Consider the following 21441-nt stretch of genomic DNA (forward strand, 5'->3'; position numbering starts at 1 on the left):
GGCTTTTGTATTGATTATTGAGAAGGGTATGAATAATTTTGGACTGGGCACTTTGTGCTCAAATGTAAATGAAAGTTGAGAAAAATTTTTTTCCACAGTAATGCCTCTTGTACATAGTCTTATCTTTTGGGAGACACCTATGTCAAAAAATGACTTGCTGGTTGAATAAAAGTAACTTTAAATCAAAATTTGCCAGGGGTATGAATAAATATGGGCAGCACTGTACATTGTCAGAGCGTTTAGGGAAATCACTAACGATTTAAAGTGCTCCCTAAACGCTCAGTCATGAGCTTGCTGGGCAATCTGTAACATTTCAAAATGGTTTTCTCTGAAATATTTGTAAGAGGCCAAAAACTTTTTTTCTTTTTTTCCTTGGACTATAAGAATTGATGCTGAGAGTTCGCCTTTTGTCAATTGCTGACACATGTAAATTCCAGTCTCAGACGTATATGTGTGATTCATATTGATTTTCTCTTTTACAGTGGGGATAATCCGATGTCCAGTGTGCAGCCAGGAGTGTGCCGACAAGGATATAATAGAAAACTACTTTGTACGAGACACCACTGAAGTTCCCAGTAGCACCGTAGAGAAGCCTAGCCATGTGAGTCTGACCTGTTCAAGCATACAAAAGTTGTTACATCAATGATCTTATTCAGCAATGGGCACCATAATTTGCAAACCCAGGACTTTATGTGCAGCTGTGTGCAGGGGCCACATGCTGGACCTGTGTAAATTACACTGCTCATAACATGCATCAATTACAGTTCACTGCAGTCTTGCTTCCTCAGTGATGATCTACATGATGTTGGGCATGCACATAAAAAAACTTTTTATTCGCACCGCAAAGCAGGTTCAGCACATGCATGAAGTCAGTCATAAGGGAGACATTTAGGCTGCTTACGCACTAAGACGTTACAGGCGCACGTTAGTGCAGCCTGTAACGCTCCCCCAACGCACAGCAATGTAACACAAGTGGGCTGTTAACACAGCCCACGTTGCGTTACATGTAACACTGCACGTTCTGCCGAAAAGTGCAGCATGCTACGGCGTTACAGCGGCTTAAGCCGCGTTAGACTGTTTGCACAAGCGCAGTCATGTTGGGGAGGAGCGGAGAGCGGCCAGGCACATGGCTAATTAATATTCACTGCACGTTGTGATGTGCAGTGTTTACTTCCTGGTGCGGCCGCTCTGTGCGGCGATTGGCCGGCGGGACCACGTGATGCCGCATGCGTCCAAGAGTACGCATCACGGACGCCAGAGTGAGCTGCACAACGCGGCTCACTCTGACGTCCACATAGAAGAGCACCAGGCCTTGCGTTAGGTGCACGTTATGCGACCTTAAAGTTCTACCTAACGCAACGTCTTGGTGTGTAACTAGCCTTAAGCCTTTAAATGGCTTCAAATTGATTTTTTTTTATGTACCCAAGAAGCTGTTTAAATGTAAAATCATTTTTTATTTTTTTTTTGCATGTCTAGGATTGTTTAGCCTGAAATGGAGAAGGTACATGGTCTCATAATTAGAATTTACATAATCCTACTTGCATAAAGCCCAACTTAAACTTGCCAACAAAAACACTATCCAGTGCTTGGCCCACACAAACAAAGCAGACTATTCTGACCACACCAACCACCTGCTCGTTTCAGGCATGTAATTCAGATGCTACTGAAGCCAGAAAGCTCATCAGGACAAAGCTGATACTTGCTTAAAAGGAGACCAATATGGCAGCCTCTGTATTCTTGACAGCGTGTCCCTTTTAAAGTGTTTTAGTCTATAGCTTTCTGCTGTTCTCCAAATAGACACTTCCACTGCTGCATGCTGTACATAAAATGTCAGGTCTATGGTAATGCAAATGTACCTTTTTACTATGTAAGAACTGATGTATTTTATACCTCATTTGAGAGAGACCCTGGCAGCAGGTTTAATTTCACCCCCTCTACTGTCATCAATGGCTGTGTTCCTGCTGCATGCAGAATTTTTAGAGCGAGCACAAGCAGAGTCTAACCTCCCACGAAGCACAATGCCTAGGGGTGCCACTAATGGGGAAAGAGAGACCACTGCAATTTATTTTTAAAATCCCCATCTGAGTATGACAGCCACCCCATGTTACATAGTTATTTGGGTTGAAAAAAGACATACGTCCATTGAGTTCAACCAGAGAACAAAGTACAACACCAGCCTGCCCCCTCGCATATCCCTGTTGATCCAGAGGAAGGAGAAAACCCCTTAGGCCTCTTGCACACTGCAAGTGATTCCGATTTGCAGTGTGCAGGGAGCAAACTGCAAATCGGAATCTGAATCTGATGTAAAAACTGATTAAAAAGCGGAGTCTGAATCGGAATCACTTGCAGTGTGCAAGAGGCCTTACAAGGCATGGTCCAATTAGCCCCAAAAGGGAAAAAATTCCAGACTTTAGATTGCAATCAGATAAAATCCCTGGATCAACATCACTGGGCATTACCTAGTAATTGTAGCCATGGATGTCTTTCAACGCAAGGAAAGCATCTAAGCCCCTTTTAAATGCAGGTATAGAATTTGCCATAACTACTTCCTGTGGCAATGCATTCCACATCTTAATCAATCTTACTGTAAAGAACCCTTTCCTAAATAAATGGCTAAAACTTTTTTTCCTCTATGCGCAGATCATGTCCTCTAGTCCTTTGAGAAGGCCTAGAAACTAAAAAGCTCATCTGCCAAGCTTTTATATTGCCCTCTGATGCATTTATGCATGTTAATTAGATCCCCTCTTAGGCATATTTTCTCTAGACTAAATAAACCCAGTTTATCTAACCTTTCTTGGTAAGTGAGACCTTCCATCCCACGTATCAATTTTGTTGCTAGTCTCTGCACCTGCTCTAAAACTGCAATATCGTTCCTGTAATGTGGTGCTCAGAACTGAATTCCATATTCCAGATGTGGCCTTACTAGAGTTAAACAGGGGCAATGCTAGCATCTCAAGTTTTTAGTTCCCTTTTTAATGCATCCCAAAATGTTATTAGCTGTAGCTGCTTGGCATTAAATGTGATTAGTTGTTGAGTTCTCCTAAGTCCTTCTCCAAGTTTGATGTCCTCATCTGTATCCCATTTATTTTGTATGGTGTTAGACCATTGGTACGACCAAAATGCATGACTTTACATTTTTCAACCTTGAATTTCATCTGCCATTTATGTGCCCATATAGCCATCCTATCCAGATCCTGTTGCAATATGTCACTATCTTCCTCAGAGTTGATGATTCTGCACAATTTTGTGTCTGCAAAAATAGCAACATTGCTTTCTACTGCATCTCCTAGGTCATTAATAAATAAATTGAAGATCACTGGACCCAGTACAGACCCCTGTGGGGCCCCACTGCTGATAGTCACCCATTTTGAGTATGATCCATTGACCACAACTCTTTCTGTCCATTAGCCAGTTCCCTATCCATGCACACAGGCTCTTCCCCAGTCCTTGCATCCTCAACTTTAGCACCAGACTTTTGTGGGGAACAGTATCGAAGGCCTTAGCAAAGTCCAAGTATATCACATCTATAGCATTCCCAATATCCACATTAGCGTCAGAGCCAGCCTTTGGGGGTGGCAAGTGGGGCAATCGCCCCAGGCCCCGCGTCTGTGGAGGCCCCCCACCCTCTGCAGTGCTGGGGAGAGCGGTCATAGTTGTTAAAACTCACGTGTCTCCGATGCTCACAGCTACCATCTATTTCCTCTCCCGGCATCTGTGTATTGGTAACAGCGCCCCCTGTGATGATGTGACCGCATGTCACCACAGGGGCGCACTGTTACCAATACACAGATGCGGGGAGAGGAAATAGATGGTAGCTGTGAGCATCGGAGACACGTGAGTTTTAAAAACTATGCCCGCTCTCCCCAGCACTGCAGCCACCTTGCTATCGAACCTGTACTGCGGGTCATCTACCTATCTAATCTATACTAGAGGGCATCTACCTATATAATCTATACTGCAAGGCACCTACCTATATAATCTATTCTGCAGGCAGGCACCTATCTAACCTATACTGCAGGCTGGCACCTATCTAATCTATACTGCAGGCACCTATCTAACTGATCTATACTGCAGGCACCTATCTAACTGATCTATACTGCAGGCACCTATCTAACTGATCTATACTGCAGGCACCTTCCTATCGAATCTGTACTGCAGGGCACCTACCTAACTAATCTGTACTGCAGGGCACCTACCTGTCTAATCTATACTGCAGGCACCTATCTAATCAATACTGCGGGGCACCTACCTATCTAATTATACTGCGGGGCACCTACCTATCTAACCTATACTGGAGGCACCTACCTATCTAACCTATACAGAGTGTGTGCTTCCACAACGTGTGTATCCACAGCATATATCTCTAGGCCCCGCATATGACACTCGCCCCAGGCCCCGCGTACTCTAAGGCCACCTCTGATTTGCGTTCACTACCTCATAAAAGCTGAGCATGTTAGTCAAACAGGACCTGTCTTTAGTAAACCCATGTTGATGCTGAGAATTAAGATTTTCTACTTTTAAGTAATGTATAGTAGATCTTATTAACCCCTCAAATAGTTTGCATGCGACTGATGTTAAGCTTACAGGTCTATAATTTGGGAAACCGTGGGCGGTACGCCAATCCACTGGGACTCTGCCAGTGAAAGAGAGTCACAAAAGATAAGATAAAGAGGTTTATCTATAACTGAACTTAATTCCCTTAGGGCCTGGGGATGCGTGCTGTCCGGGCCAGGTGCCTTGTCTATTTTTAATTTATTTAGTCTTGCCTTCACTTCTTCCTGCGTTACATAGTTATTTGGGTTGAAAAAAGACATACATCCATCGAGTTCAACCATAGAACAAAGTACATTCGTTCAGTATTTAATTTTATAATTGGAAGATTGAGACTCTTCTGCATCTGTCATTTGCAACAGTGATGTTTCCCTTGTGAAGACAGAAGCAAATAAAGCCTTTAATAACTCTGCCTTACCTAGCTTGGTCATCCACCATTGATTTCCCACCCTCATCCTTTAGGTGTCCAATACAGTCAACTTTTCTTTTTTTAGAGTTGATGTACTTGCAAAACTTCTTTGGGTTAGATTTGATATTCCTAGCGATTTTTATTTTTTTTATTTTTTTGCTTCAATCTTTGCCAGCCTAATTTCTTTTTTTAGGAAGGATGTGATATCTTGCACTGCGTGGACTCTTTCAGTTGTAGGCGCGTGATTGTTGCACTCTAGCTGCTCCTGTGAAGCCCGGCTGTCATGAGGCTTGAGCAAAAGAATAGAAGAGCAGGAGCGCTCCGTAGTGTAACACTTTATTAAAGCAAGGTGCACAATAAAAAATCCACTTACTAGATTAATATAAAATCAGGCATGGAACTGGGCTAATAGCCCTTCAGTCGTTCCGAGGTGGTTGCAACCTCAAACTACAGTGGCCATTGGAGCTGAGTGGATATGATGAAGAAACACGAGGTCCGTAAGGACAGGCCCTATCGGTACATGGGTATACAAGCGTATCACTTGCTAAGGTAAATAATCTAAAATAGATACATATGAGATCACATAGTTATGTGACCCCTCAGATGGGGTGCTGATATGCAATTGCAGAGCAAATTACAAAGTATGGAGGTCCTTGCTGATCAACCACACTCTATGTCCTGTCAGAGTGTGGTGTAGCTATCCCACACAAAGTAAAAATCAGGCCCCACTGACACTGAATGTCATACACTCTAACAAAAGCTCATCACATATAGGAGGGAGTGAATGACCCAAATTGAGAGCTGTCAGTAGGTAACAGTGCATTCATTCAGTATAGCAAAAGGAGGTATATACAAAAGTGGCTGTGCTCTATAATACAAGTGCTGTAATATGGTTCTCTGACATGTTTCACCTCACGGCTTTTTCAAAAAGATGCTATACACATTTACAGTAAAGAGTAACAAAATTATGTACAAAGTGCACCCCCCACCAACAGTATAACCCCCAGCAAGTGCCCCAGTCAGAGCTATCGTGCCGCGTTCGGCAAGGGATTAAATACTGGGAGGAAAGGAAGGGTACGCCCACTTCGGTGTAAGTGGGTCATATCTGTATGCCAGTTCCTGGGTAGGTCCGGCATACAATGCGTGCTATATTAGGACATATGTGTGTCCCATTACCTGTATATGCGCATAGCGCGGCGAGAGGGAATGGCGCGAAATCGGCGTGCACTGACGGTGACGTCACTTCCGGAAACGTCATTTCCGGATCTCCGTCTCGTTGTTTCCTATTGGTCGAGCGTTGGTATGGTAACCAGTCGCTCTATACACGGGGCCACTAGCCTATTGTGTACACATGTAGACATGGCAACGGCGGCCATATTGGATGTATGTTTACATCCTTATAAAGGCCACATATATTACGATGAATGTAGTTTGCTCGTAAGTAAAAAAGCCACTTATACCTCCAATAGATTCTACCATACAAAAAGGGGGATGAACCCCCTATAAGTTACACAGGACGCACAGTCATGAATCATCAAAATAGCTACTTTAAACATTACATGTTTATGCTTGGCAAATACATCAGTTAAATCACTGGAGGAAAGAGGAATTATACATATAAGAGAGTATGGGACATAACCTTGGAAGAGCAAGTCCCCACTAAGATAAAATGAATAGGATAGGTTGAGATATGTCAATCTACAGTGGCATAAGGGGTAAACCTGAATGCACGCTGAAAATGCCTCAGTGAATGTCTGCCTCATGTATTAAAAACCCCATTCTAATTGAATGGTGTGGTCTACAGCTGTTAGCCACAGTTAATAGACTGTGTGACACACAATGTCACATATCTCCCTGTATCTAATAGTGTGAACTTTCAAACTGACCCTATGTGGACTAAATGTAAATCTCCCAACCCATATAGTATGTTATAAAAAACATGCTAGGTTGAAGTCCTCATTAAGGCCATAGGGTGCAATTGTGTTCAAACGAAAAATCCATTGGGACTCAACTTGTGTAAGCTTCTTGTCAAGGTTTCCTCCTCTCACATGTTTTCTCCATTGTTGTATACCCCACAATATGTCAAATCGCGAATGTGGGTGCACCTGCTTCATATGTCTAGAGATAGGGGTATCATTCTTATGTTTTATATCCCCAATATGCTCTAGTAGCCGTTCTTTTAGTGCTCTCGTTGTTTTACCCACATACCAGAGGTTGCACTTACATCTTGCTCCATATACCACAGATTTGGTATTACAGGTGATGAACGAGAGAATCTTATAACATCGTCCATCTTGTGGGCAGATAAATTGTTTAGTTGTCGGCATATATTTACAGGCCTTGCACCTGCCACAATGGAAAGAGCCATTGGGTTTAGATGGCAACCAAGTTTGGATCTGAGGTGGATTGGTGGAGAAAGTGCTGTGAACGAGGAGGTCCCTCAAGTTGGCAGCTCTCCTATATGTCACCAGTGGATTAGGGGGCAAAAATGTAGACAGGTCTTTATCTTTCTGAAGTATTGGCCAATAGTGTTTGAGAATCTCAAAAACTGCATGTGATTGTGCCGTGTATGTACCCACCAAACAGGGTGGAGACCTATGTTGGCCAGGTACATCGGTTTGTTTATTTTTGTTTGTATTTTTACAGCCTCTATTCCTGGGGTTCTCTTTCAGTGTGTCTACACGAGGGGTATTTTTTGCTCGGGAGTAAGCTCGATCAATCACTTCTTGAGGGAATCCCCTCTGTAAAACTCTGTTATGGAGAATCGTCCTTTTCAAAGCTCTGTTCATTCGAACAATTCCTCCGTGCTCTTAAGAACTAGCCAATAGGTATACTTTTGCGTAAATATTTGGGATGCGAACTGTCCCATTTTAATAGGGAGTTGGTTGAAGTCGGTCTCCGAAAAATTTCTGTTTCTAGTCTGCCAGTGTCACTGATCATGATAGTCAGGTCAAGGAAATAAATCTGTTTGTCGTTCACTTCAGATGTAAATCTCATTCCTATTTCGTTTCCTATTAAGTAACAGCATAAAATCCTCAGTGTCCTGGGGCCTTCCCATAAAATATCAATAAAACGCCCCCAAAAGGCAATGTGGGAGGTGTAAAATTCCATGTCCTCAGAGAACACGTGACCACGTGTGTAATGACGCGACTATGAAATACGGGCACTTGGGGGAAGGAGTGAGCGAGAGAGGAGTCCCTGTTCGCCGCAGGCACGCTATGTCCGGTGAGTGATACTAGCGGCTTCTGCCGCTGATTTACATTACACATAGCGCAGCGAGGGGCAAACAGGTGTGCTGAATATGTATACAGGGGACAGTCTGCCCTTAATACGAGCTGCTTCTGCTGCTGATTTACATAACACAGTGCAGCGAGGGGCAAACAGGCGGACTGATTATGTATACAATGGGGACAGTCTGCTGTTTGACACGAGCGGCTTCTGCCGCTAAGTACATGACAATGGCGCAGCGAGGGGCAAAGAGGCAGACAATATATGTATACAATGGGGACAGTCTGCTGTTTAATACGATCGGCTTCTGCCGCTGATTTACATGACAATGGCGTAGCGAGGGGCAAACAGGCGGACACAAAATGTATACACTGGGACCAATCTGCAGTTTAATACTTAGGACAGCATGAGGATACTGGGGAGAGGAGGCGTAAACTGGGGGCAGCATGAGGACACTGAGGAACAAAAGGAGGTCACTGGGGGGCAGAAGAAGGAAACTGGGGGACAGGAGGAGGAGATTGGGGCCAAGAGGAAAACCACAAGGATGACAGGAACAGGACAGCAATTGGGAGAACATCTACAAGATGCTCCTGGACCATAGACGTACGAGGTTTCGTGTGTGTGTGTATATATATATATATTTATATTTTTCCTGGTTTTTACCCTCTAATCCTAGGTGCGTCTTATAGTCCGAAAAATGCGGTAAATATTATCAGCAGTTCTTAAAGGACAATTGAGGTGACAAGATGAGATAGACATGTGTATGTATAGTGCCAAGCACACAAATGACTATGCTGTGTATCATTTTTTATTTTTTTCTTTTCTCTGCCTGAAAGAGTTAAAAATCAGGTAAGCGAGTGACAGTTTCTGTCCGGGTCAGGACTTGGTCGGACTATAGGAAAGCCCTCATTAATAAGTAATTAGTCATAAAACACTTTCCTGTGAGTTATATGACTTCTGAGAGCGGGAAAGAGAGAAAAAGGGGCTAATAGATTTAAGCTCTGGCATACTGCAATGAAGGTGTCATTGAGCAGAGACTATGAAACCGTAAAAACTAGATTTAAAGGGAACCTTAACCCTGGAGAAAATAAAGTTTCACTTGTGGCTTCCCCAAGCCCCCTGCAGCTGTCTTTGCTGGTCCTCGAGTGTTCTCTGGTCCCTGCCGCTGGTTAATTTCATTTTTGGCCGACTAGGCGTCCGCCCCCGGCAATGCGTGTTCTTCTTCACCATCAAGTGCGTCCTGCGCAGGTCGTGCTTAACGACAGGAAGAGGCCTAATTCGGCCGAAATCTAAACTAACCTGCCGCAGGTACCGAAGGACACTCGCGCACTGGCAAGGGCACAGGATGGCTCCTTGAGGAAGTGTACATTTTTTCCCAGGGTTAAGGTTCCCTTTAACCACCTTAAGACTACCTAACGCCAATCAGTGGCCGCAAGGTGGTTCCCCCCGGACCGTGTAACGTCGATTGGGGTCATGTTCTGGGGGCGTGTTTTGCAGGGGATTAGGTGCGCAGAAGCACACGCATCCCCGCTGAATGACTTAGTTCAGTTGCGACAGCCTGTTAGCCCGCATTTTTATTTAAAAACAGAAAGCTCTGTTGGTTGCAACAAAAGTGGGGAGATCTATTTGTGTGCAAAGTTTTTTTTATATGACTGTAGCGAGCTTTTAAAGTTGCATAGAACTAGGTTGTCAAAAATACCCTGGTCACTAGGGGGGGTTTAAACCTATGGTCCTTAAGTGCTTAAATATAAAACTGTGAGATAGATACAATTGTGTTTATCACTTTTTCACCTCGGATATCCTTTAAAGTGGATCCAAGGTGAACTTTTACTCCTTGCATACATGTGTTACTTTCCTACGGTTTATAGGACATTCCTCAAGCCAAATACTTTGTTTTTGTTTTAATACTCTAATTCCCTATAAACTAAATAAACCACGCCCACAGGTTTTCAGAGAGCCTTGGCAGTAGCAAGGGCTCATGGGAGCTTAGTCTAGGCAGGAGGAGGTGGTGTTACTAGCCATTGATTTCAGAGGCAGAGGGGGGGATTAGGTTTTTTTCACAGACTGAGTGCTCAAGATACAGCTAAGCCTGCCTCTGTGTAATGTTTACAAACATGGCTGCTGTAGTATCACAGGAAGAGATAATCATTTTCTATAAAAGCTGTTTGCAGCTAGATTTGCTCTAAACTTTAGATAAGATATATAGACAAGTTACTTGTTATAGTTAGTTTTTCATCTCGGACCCGCTTTAAAACTAACCTGAACTCAGAACGTTTTCTCTATTCTAAAAAAAAAACAGCATAATCAACTTTAAACTAAAAACATTTCTTTAATACAGCAGATACAAATCCTACTATAAATTTGCATTGTTTCTACTGCCTGATTCATGGAAGCCCACTTATTAACATCCTGTGATTTCAAATGGGCTTATCTGCCATCTCTGCCATGGCAGTCATGTGACACAGGGGATAGATCAAATTACAACTTGTTAGACACAAATGAGGGGGAATTAAACAGGCTAAACTCTCTAAATACATAAACTCCTGTCCTGTGCAAGAGTTCAGGTCCACTTTGAAAACTAAGGCAAAGCTGTACAGGTCAGTGCTTGCACCTATTAAAAAAAAATAAAACCTGAAAAAATTATAATTATTTCCAGAGTCTCCCCCTTTCCTCCCCACAACTCAGAGTGGCATTTTGTATAAATTGTAAAAATGCTTTACCCTTTCTGAAAAAGTGATCAGCTGAAAAGCTTGTATAGCAATGTATATAACTGAATGCCTTTGATATGCCATCAAGTAAACCAAACCAAGTGCGAGGGGCATAGAAATTAAGCATTGCTCATTCTACAAAGACAGATTTGTGGGAACCCCTAGAAAAAGCATAAATGGATTGAGGTGCCAATTAACAATACAATTTTAAGCATTGAAATACTGTATTTAAACCTTTCTATTTTTCTCTTCAGCAAGTCTGCACAAGCTGTGAGGACAACGCAGAGGCACGCGGCTTTTGTGTTGAGTGTGTAGAATGGCTGTGCAAGAACTGCATCCAAGCCCATCAGAGAGTGAAGTTCACCAAAGACCACACAGTGCGCCAGAAGGAGGAAGTACCACCAGGTACGTAACTCCCCCCTCCTCCCCCCCCCCCCCCCACCCAAAGAAAAAGCTGTAATGCTGCTATTGTACCCTCTTTAAAGCTCCACAGACATTTAGTGGTCAACAGTCCTAATCTCTGGTGTAATCCTGTATGCGTTCTACATCTGATTTGTCTCTTCACAGCTGTTGGGGGTAACAGCCAGCGGCCCGTCTTCTGCCAGACTCACAAGAAAGAGCAGCTGAAACTGTACTGTGAAACCTGTGATAAACTGACTTGCCGGGATTGCCAGCTGCAAGAACACAAGGAACACAGGTGTGTGTATATGTATGTGTGTGTGTGTGTGTGTGTGTGTGTGTGTGTGTGTGTGTGTGTATATATATATATATATATATATATATATATATATATATATATATATATATATATATATATATATATATATATATATATATATATATATATATATATATATCTATCTCCAATCCTATAGTGAATATACCTTTTATAACTTAATACTCTGTTTCAGGTACCAGTTTATTGAGGAAGCTTTTCAGAGCCAGAAGGTGGTCATTGACACTCTCATATATAAATTAATGGAAAAGAACAAATACATTAAATTCACTGGAGACCAAATCCAAAATCGGTACGTACTCCTGGTGTTCAGTCCCAGCTTTCAGGACAGCCTAAAGCCATTTCCCAGATTCCTGCTTGTAGCACTTTCATCGGCTGTCCTGGAATGTTGTTGTATCCAGGGCCTAGGTCTTGGTAGGTATGTGAATGTTATGCCAATTTTGAAAAGGATTCTCCATTTTATGGGTAGCCAGTGTAGAAAGCAAAGGATTGGTGTTATGTGGCAATGGTTGGGTTGGCTTATTAAGTCTTGCAGCAGCATTCTGTACAAGCTCAGACGCTGTAGGTCTTTATTTGGAAGGCTTGCATAGATGGCATTGCTATAGTCCAGCCGTGATGTGATGAAGGTGTGAATGAGGGTTGGGAGATCATCTAAAGGAATAAAATGCTTTATTTTTCCAATATTCTTTAGGTGAAAGAAGAAATATGTTACCACAGCTGGTATTTGATTCCTTAAGTTGAATTCCCCATCAATCTGTAAACCCAAACTGCGCAGTGTTGAGCTAGTAAGGTCTGAGTTCCCTAACCTCAGTGGTGTTAGGCCCCGTTCACATTACAAACGCGGACGGGCACGCATGCGGAACGCAACGCGCACGAACGCACGCCATCCGCGTTTGTATACGTTGCGTGGCTGATCCCATCACTGAAAAGTGAATGGGACAGCCACGCGTTTTGGCAAAAAATGCGTGCAGCATGCGTTCCCGGACCGCACAGGTCCGGAACGCATGCAGTGTGAACATCAGACAGAGCACTCTATGCACTGTCTGATGTCGTGCGTGTCGGCCACCTGCACGCGTTTCCAAAACGCGGCTGGAAACGCGTGCAGTGTGAACGGGGCCTTAGACTTTCTGGAGCAGCTTTGCTGTTAGGCGCGGGCCTCCGATGATCCTAAAGGCCCATACACACGTCGGATTTTTCCGAACGATGGGTCGTTTGAACGTCCCGTCCAGTCGTCCACACACCAAATCAGGCGTGTGTACAGACTGTCGTTCGGGTGATGAGACTGATTTTGAGCGATCCGCTGGGCCTTAAGTTTTGTCTGCATTTAGTTAAAGCCAGTTTTCATTCATCCACTACTAAAGCTCAGCTAAGCATGTGTTTATTTTTGGGGTGGGGTCTGTCCTGTCTGCTTTGAATGACCTATATAGCTGGGTGTCATCAGCATAGCAGTGGTATGACACAGCTTGCCTTCACCTGTGGAAATGTCTTGGTTTACACACAAAAAAATCACTACAGCACCTAGTCAGATGCCACTTTTTGGACCACAGTCCTTCATATTGGCAGGCTGACATTTTCTTTGCTATTTCTCAGCCTAGTCAGCTTATTGTCGGAGTAGAGCAATTCTGAGCCAAGCAGCAACACTGACTACAGAAATGGTTGTCTGAAGTAAAGCTAAGCGTTTGTTGATGTAGTTCTGTATACTGTAGGTCAAGTCTGAGCAGACACAAAGTTTTCCACTTTCTGTTCAGGTACCTCAGAAAGTAGCTCCACACACTAACACATTTCTGCATACATTCGAATAGCTTTGTAATCAGACTGGCCAAAGTCATACAGACCTCTTATTAAAAGTACTGTCCCAAACATGTTTACATGATCAGAAGCAGCTGAGTTGAGGGGAGTTTATCAGTTTGTGGCTGCTGCTTGGATTGCGTCATCTGCTGTTCAGAATGACAAGTGGCAGAGCATAGACTAAATAGAGAATATTGCCGCCTGTAAGGCTGAGTTTACACTGAATCAGTTGCTGTCAGCTATGATGCATTGGACAACTTATAAAAAGGAATTTGCATGTTTCACTATGGGACAGTTTGACATGTTATGCGTCTATGCGTTAAAACGTAGATGTAAACTGACCCTAAGGGCCTATTTACACTACATGCGGAATCTGACTCCAATGAACGCCTATGGAAAATCTGCGTCGTAGAAATCACGTTAAAGGGGAGGTTCAAGCAAAATAAAAAAAATAAAAAGTTTCACTTACCTGGGGCTTCTACCAGCCCCATGCAGCCATCCTGTGCCCTCATAGTCACTCACTGCTGCTCCAGTCCCCTGCTGGCAGCTTGCCGACCTCTGAGGTCGGCGGGTCACATTGTGTACATTTTTGCGCATTCCCGCTAGTGCAGGAACATTAACACATACATTTTACGCATTACTGGTGCAATGCGTAAAAATGTACGCATTGAACCAGTAATGCATAAAAATGTATGTTAATGTTCCTGCACTAGCGGGAATGCGCAAAAATGTACGCAATGCGTCCCGCCGACCTCCGAGGTCGGCAAGCTGCCAGCAGGGGACTGGAGCAGCGGTGAGTGACTACGAGGGCACAGGATGGCTGCATAGGGCTGGTAGAAGCCCCAGGTAAGTGAAACTCATTTTTTTTATTTTGCTTGGACATTCCCTTTAAAGGGAAGGTTCAGGGAGGGGATTAAAAAAATAAAAATACATTTCCACTTACCTGGGGCTTCCTCCAGCCCGTGGCAGGCAGGAGGTGCTCCGCAGGCTCCCGGTGGTCTCCGGTGCCCGGCCAGGCTGGCTGCCAGGTCGTGCTCTTCTGCGCTCCATTTCCTGGCACTTCTGCGTCCCACGCCGGCGCAGAACTACTGCGCCTGCGCAGTACAGCCTGGCGGACGTCCGATGACGTCAGCGCGCCGGCGTGGGACGCAGAAGTGCCAGGAAATGGAGCGCAGAAGAGCCCAACCTGGCAGCCGGCCTGGCCTGGTCGGGTCGGGCACCGGAGACCACCGGGAGCCTGCGGAGCGGCGGCGAGGGCACCTCCTGCCTGCCACGGGCTGGAGGAAGCCCCAGGTAAGTGGAAATTTATTTTTATTTTTTTAATCCCCTCCCTGAACCTTCCCTTTAAGTGGAAACAGGCCCATAGGGATTCATTGTAGTTTGTTTTTCTGCTTCCAGAATCCGTGTGTAGTGGAAACAGGCCCTTAGGGATACATGAAACATTCCTTCTTATTAGTTGTCTGTTGCGTTATAACTGACTGCAACTGATGCGGTGGAAAGCCAGCCTAACGGTTATACGGTGACCATTTGGTGCTTCTGCTCAGGCCAGTTCCAACATCAGAAGTTTAATGTTAAAAATAAAACACTTTTTTTTTTTTTTACATAATAAAACAGTCTATTCACAAAAAGTCCTGGCACTTATTAGGCCTTAACCTTCCTGGCGGTAAGCCCGAGCTGAGCTCGGGCTATGCCGCCGGAAGGCACCGCTCAGGCCCCGCTGGGCCGATTTGCATAATTTGTGTTTTCCTGCACGCAGCTAGCACTTTGCTAGCTGCGTGCAGTGCCCGATCGCCGCCGATCCGCCGCTATCCGTCGCGCCGCAGCCGCCCCCCCCCCCCCAGACCCCGTGCGCTGCCTGGCCAATCTGTGCCAGGCAGCTCTATGGGGTGGATCGGAATCCCCTATGACGTCACGACGTCGTTGACGTCATCCCGCCCCGTCGCCATGGCGACGGGGGAAGCCCTCCAGGAGATCCCGTTCTTTGAACGGGATCTCCTGATCGCCGATCGCCGGCGGCGATCGGAGGGGCTGGGGGGATGCCGCTGAGCAGCGGCTATCATGTAACGAGACTTTGTCTCACTACATGAAAAAAAAAAAAAATTAAAAAAAAATTTGCTGCCCCCTGGCGATTTTTTTTTTTAGCAAACCGCCAGGAGGGTTAAGACAGCTGGTCACAAACATCCACTGCCAGTGGGTAGTATAAGAGAATTCCAACATTTTATCATGCTCCACCTAATGGTTCTTCCTCTCCAATTGATTATCATATTTCTGTAAAATATTTTCCAGTACTTATAGCCTCCTCATAACCCATGATGTTTGCCATGGTGGTTTGTGCCTAGGTGTTTCCAAACCTGATGTACCATGAATCTTATTTTCCTTGTGAACAGGTTTAGCGCAGAAGCGCCAGCTTAAGATAAAATCATTAAAAAAACGTTTAAAATGGGGAGGTTGTGGTGGACTTGCCTCCCACAAGTAGACTCAACAGTTTATACTCACTGAAAAATTACTTCCCTTATTCAAAGGTATTCCAGAGACTTTGCAATGCATTTCACTGGTGACATCTCTCTTCATCAGGCAATAAAAGAAGCTTTTTAGTCTCCCCTCTGGAGGCGCTCATATCGGCTTAGACTGAAATAAGCTCCTTTTATTGCCTGGTGAAGCGGGATGTTGCTCCTGAAACTCGTTGCATAATCTGTGGAATACTTTTGAATAAAGGTAATTTTTCAGTGACTATAGACTGTTGTCAACTTATGGGAGATAAGTCCACCACTACCTCCCCATTTTAAAGACTGTGTTTTTAATGATTTTATCCCTAAGCTGGAGCCTCTGTTCTAAACCGGTTCATTTTGTGATTTCCCCCCCTCCCCCCTGGTGGAGGGGTTTTACCCCCCTTTTTTTTTTCTACGGAGAGTGACGCTCTTAAGCAGAGTGGGGTCAGGTCCAATCTCCCCACTTGCAATCTTAGTGGTTACCAGTGGTAACCTAGCTTTGCGAGTATATCTTATATAGATACCATTACACTGATTGATTGAGTTGACATATTTGCACTATTTGGACTCTCAATTTATTTTGTTGTCTCTTCCTTGTGAGTAGATCACTTGTTTGTCTGGTTTATCACATTTTTTATTGCACATGGTCCTGACGCTTCAATTTCTTGTTTTCTAGTTTTAGACTCTCACATGATTTTTTTTTTTTTTTTTTTTTTGTGGGACGAACTGCTGTTAGTTTGTACTTTCTACATGGATGTGGATTATTGTAAAGATTCCAATAAGAATCACAAAATGATGGATTAACCTTTATGTTGCAGGACGCCAGTATAATGTCTGCTTCATCTACTGGGTGCTGTAAATGTTTGTTACTTTAAAAAGGATGCATATGACATCCGATAACCACACAGCTTTTATACAAACAGAAACAAGCTGTGCACTTGAGGGCTGCACAAGACTGAGGAAACACCTGTGCCTGGAGTGGGGATTAAATTTAAACAGCTGAGCTATAAGCCAAATTATCTAGATTAGCTTAAAGTCATTTTAGCTACAGAAGTCCCATTTTGACACACAAAGGTGACATTTGGGGTACTTTGTTCAGAGTGATCATATTGTAGTACATTTAGTTCAGTCTTTGGAGTTGATCTTTAATTTGCTGTATTCTATGAAGCACCAGTCTTAATACCAGTATCAATACCTACCAGTATCAATACCTACCAATCAATACCAACTACAGTTTCCAGGATGAGAGTTGCGGTACAATTTCCATTCGGAAATGCTCTTGGATGTTGTACAAAAGTAAATTGCCTATTGGTATGCGGCTGGTGTCCTCAGCGATTTTCATTACTCAGAGCCGCATTGCAGTCCCCAGTCTACCACAGCTCATCTATTCATTTAATTTCCACTCCCATCCCCTCTGAATATACAAGGCCGCCCATTTAATTAGAATATACTTCAAACTTGACAGTTCATTTTCCACAGCTAACTTTGCAACTTTCCCCCCACAGAATCCTTGAAGTTAATCAGAACCAAAAGCAGGTGGAGCAAGACATCAAAGTGGCCATATTTACACTGATGGTAGAGATTAATAAGAAAGGCAAAGCTCTGCTAAACCAGCTTGAGGTAAGGAAAACTTTTTAGTGGGGACTGGGTCCAGAGCAGTTGATCGCTGACATTTCCAGATTATATAACTTAGACCAGGGTAAAATATTAAATTAATCATTGCCTAGAATAGAGAGATATTCCAGTGTTCTGAAGGTGGATTTACCCTTTATTTGCATTGGATCAGGTGTACTTCATTTAGCAGATGTTCTCTGCAAAACCTTTTTATGACTTGTTAATTAAACTATTCTATGAACTAGTAAAGGGCCCGTATGGCCCTCATAAGCCAGTTTAGTGTGTTGCATCCTCTCAGCAGAAGGTGAATAGCCCTTTTCCAAAAGCTGCTTTGGGTTACTTATGGCCAACTAAGGGGGCTCTAATTCACACTCATGGCTGGCTTTCTAAGGCTCTAGTTGGCTGCTTGTGTTCATGTGGCAGAAAGTCTAGATATTTATTTGGGGATCAGAATGGGGAGGGTGGCATCAATGTTGAGGGAGAGCTCCACCTACAACATTCATCACCATGGATAGAGAGGAGTGCAGATATATGTCCCAAACATTTTGACTGTGAGACCCACTGCATTTCATGCTTGTGATGTCATTCAGATCTAATAGTCACACAGCTAAATATATAGATGACAAGTTTGCCAGGAGCAAAGCTGGAGTGGAAGATATAATTGCTTCCGTTTTTAAACATCACTTCACTTTCTAAGCAAATGTGTTCAGATAAATTGGATGTCTCTAATATAGAAGAGTGATAAATCAGTGTCTTGTGTCACGTGTGCGTGATCAGCCAGGAGTTCCACTTTTAACTTCTCAAACCAGAGTATAGAATTTGCGCCTAACGTAACCTCATAAAATGGGTGTTTGTCTTTTAAGCTCATACTCTGCATCTAATCTGTCTGCGGGTGCTACAGTTAAAAGTGGTTTTGCTTAAAGGAATACTATTGATACCCAAGTGTTCTAAAATGAGTGTGCAAATAATGTCTAAGTAGCTGTGTAAACATTTTCCTACTTTTCATGTTAAATATCAGAGGCAAAAACTGTAATTTATTGAGGGTAGGATTTAGCTATATTGGGACAAATCAATTGCAGAAGGGGTGTCTGCTTCAATGCACAGCCAGAGTTGCATATCAGACTACAGAAAGCAAATATCAAACATATCAAACTCTGAAAGCAAAAACAGTATGAAAAAGCTGTGACAATTAGTTACATTTCCTCTGCTCTCTTCAGACACATCAGTCAGAAACACAGGACACAGGAACTGCAGCTATTGGGAGCTCTCTTCTCTGTCACACACAGAGCTACACGTAGGGGCCTGATTCACAAAGCGGTGCTAACAGCATGCTGGTGAAAAGCCCTTTATCACGCCTAAACTCAGTTTAGGCGTGATAAGTTTAGGCGTGATAAGTTTAGGCACCAACTGGGTTAGCACCGCAGTGCACAGCTGATCAAAAGTTTTGTGCTAGCAAAGTCTGTTGCACTTCGCATAGAGTTTAATGGCACTGCTTTGCGTGCAGGACTTTGCGCGCGATCTAAACTTATATAAACTTAGCATGCCTAAACTTATCACGCCTAAACTGGCTTTTCACCAGTGTGGTGCAATGGTTATCACGCCTAAAGTTTTTTTAGGCGTGCTAACTGGGTTAGCACCGCTTTGTGAATCGAGCCCATAGAGTTAACTGATCAAGTGTGAGGGGAATTTCCCCTCTCCTCATGGCTCAGTCAGCGGTCAGTTTTGGCGCCAGTAAAGTTTGAATGTATTTAGATAACCGTAAACAAAGAAGTTGCTACTAAAATGTATACACCAGTACTTAGCAGCACTTCCCAAACAATTCCTGTGTCAATTGAAAAAAATATGTGAATCGATAGTATTCCTTTAACTGTTCCTTTTCAGGTAATGTCCCTGTATAGACATGTGGCACGTGAATTGATTGTATGTGTAGAGCAATGTTTGTCTGTTATCCTGCTCTCTCAGGTGGCTGATACATAGATTGTAGTCCCAAATGCTGGAAAATCTATGTGCTAGTTGAGACTGTGACAGGGTATGAGTTGGTATGTGAATATTGGGAATTTCTTTTCCCACCTCCCTAGTATTACCAGGCTTCCCTTCCCCCCCCCAAAAAAAATTCTGAATACTTATTAAATGGGAGCCCTCAACTTCAGCTTTCACTGCTCTGCTCTCCACTCCCTCATTACTGTGCACAGCCAGGTACTTGCTAGTGCGTAGTACTGCTGGCGAAGAAGCAGCCCCACCCATGGAGTCACATCTGAGCGTGACTGAGTTTTTCTGCCAGGTAAACAAAATATCCAGGCCATCCGCTTGATGTATTTTTTTTCATACAGCAGAAAAGAAATGGAGATTTATCCCAAAAAAATGTACTTTGGTTTGTTTCCTGTTACAGACTCTGGCGAAGGATCGACGCATGAAACTCCTGAAACAGAAGAATGAAGTGGATGGATTCTCCAAACAGCTGGAACATGTGGTTTATTTCTCCAAGTGGGCGGTGTCCAGCGGCAGCAGCACCGCCTTACTGTATAGCAAGCGCCTGGTATGTCTTTCTGAAAACCTATAACTTGGTTTATAATTATGTTTTTAAATGAAAGGAACGTGTCGCCGTACTTATTTTATTTTCCTGAATTTCAGATTACATATCGGCTTAAACATTTACTCCGTGCCCACTGGGAGGTCGCCCCTGTCACCAATCGTATCCAGTTCCTGTGTGATGCAAATTCCTGGGCCCAGAACATCTTCAGTCTCGGTAACCTCTTCTACATAATTGCCTGACAGGTTCTATATAGTCCATATAGAGCTTTTTAATTCCCACATTCATGTCTCCTATCTCTTGGTTTGATATCTGTCATCCTGAGTTTTCAGCTGTGCCTACCTGCTTCACCCCTTAAGAGGGTCTCCACCTGCTGTTTCTTTTCGATTATAGAGACTCCTGTTGTATACGTTGAGGGCATGCTGTAAACCAACCTTTGATGGTTAAAACGATCATTGCTGTCTGTTTTGGCCATCAGTTTCTTGTCTATATAGATATCCAGGTCTTCCATTACCAAAACACTGTACTGATCAAGGAAGACTTTTTCAACTGATTGTATTTTCCATCATGATTTACAGGGAGCCTCCTGCTTCTCATTTTCATGCGCATTTCGGCCTATTTTACCTCTCCCCTCTCCATCAGACAATACATGAACTCTCCTGCTTTCCTCCTCATTCCCATTTCATAGGACACCACGTGCACTCTCCTACCTCTATATAGGGCAGTACGTGTATTCACCTGCCTTCTCTCTACATAGTACATGTAGCTGCCTGTTTCTCCTCACCTTTCCTTTGGTGGCAGTACATGCAGGCTCCTGCTACTGCTGTTCACCCTCCCCTCTCTGTACAGAAGTGCATGCAGCATGCTGCCTCTCTTACCCTCCCTTTTCCATAGCACATTACTTGCAGCCTCCTGCCCTAAATCTTCGTCTACTCCTCCATAGGGACAGCTCAGCCAAGCTCATTGTACATGACATGTACAATGACTTGTCACTAGCTGCTGGCAGAATTTTGACTGAAACAATTACAAATGATTGCTTTAGATGGCACAGATCAAGTTTTTGTAAGAAGAAACTATGCCAAGAACAATTACATCTACAACAGGGCTTCCCAACCCTTTACTCAACTACCCCTAACAGTGCACATTTTGCACAAAATCACAAACATTCACAGGTGAGGTAATGGTCTCAGCAAACTGATTTACCACTGTGGATTTAAACAAAACATGCACTGTTATTGGTACTTGGTTGGAACTGGGTTTGGAAGCCCTGGTGTCGACCTGAAACAAATAAACAGCTAGCCAGTAGCTTCAAGCATAACACTGACCTCCAGTCACTGAATGAGGATAAAATATTTTTAAATGATCTGGCCATGTAATGAGAACAGTTC

General features: G+C 43.7%; 1 protein-coding gene across 1 annotated transcript in view; it reads left to right on the forward strand.

Moving 5' to 3' along the window:
- LOC137562351 (transcription intermediary factor 1-alpha-like) overlaps positions 1-21441 on the forward strand; it is a 73825-nt gene that overhangs the window by 19591 nt on the left and 32793 nt on the right. Inside the window, exons 2-8 of the mRNA XM_068273687.1 lie at positions 483-601; positions 11151-11301; positions 11464-11593; positions 11808-11924; positions 17415-17529; positions 19913-20059; positions 20155-20269. Of these exons, the coding sequence (XP_068129788.1) occupies positions 483-601; positions 11151-11301; positions 11464-11593; positions 11808-11924; positions 17415-17529; positions 19913-20059; positions 20155-20269 (894 nt within the window). The remainder of the gene's footprint in view (positions 1-482; positions 602-11150; positions 11302-11463; positions 11594-11807; positions 11925-17414; positions 17530-19912; positions 20060-20154; positions 20270-21441) is intronic.

This window comes from Hyperolius riggenbachi, chromosome 3, assembly GCF_040937935.1.
Source record: "Hyperolius riggenbachi isolate aHypRig1 chromosome 3, aHypRig1.pri, whole genome shotgun sequence".
In the NCBI taxonomy this organism is placed as follows: Eukaryota; Metazoa; Chordata; class Amphibia; order Anura; family Hyperoliidae; genus Hyperolius; species Hyperolius riggenbachi.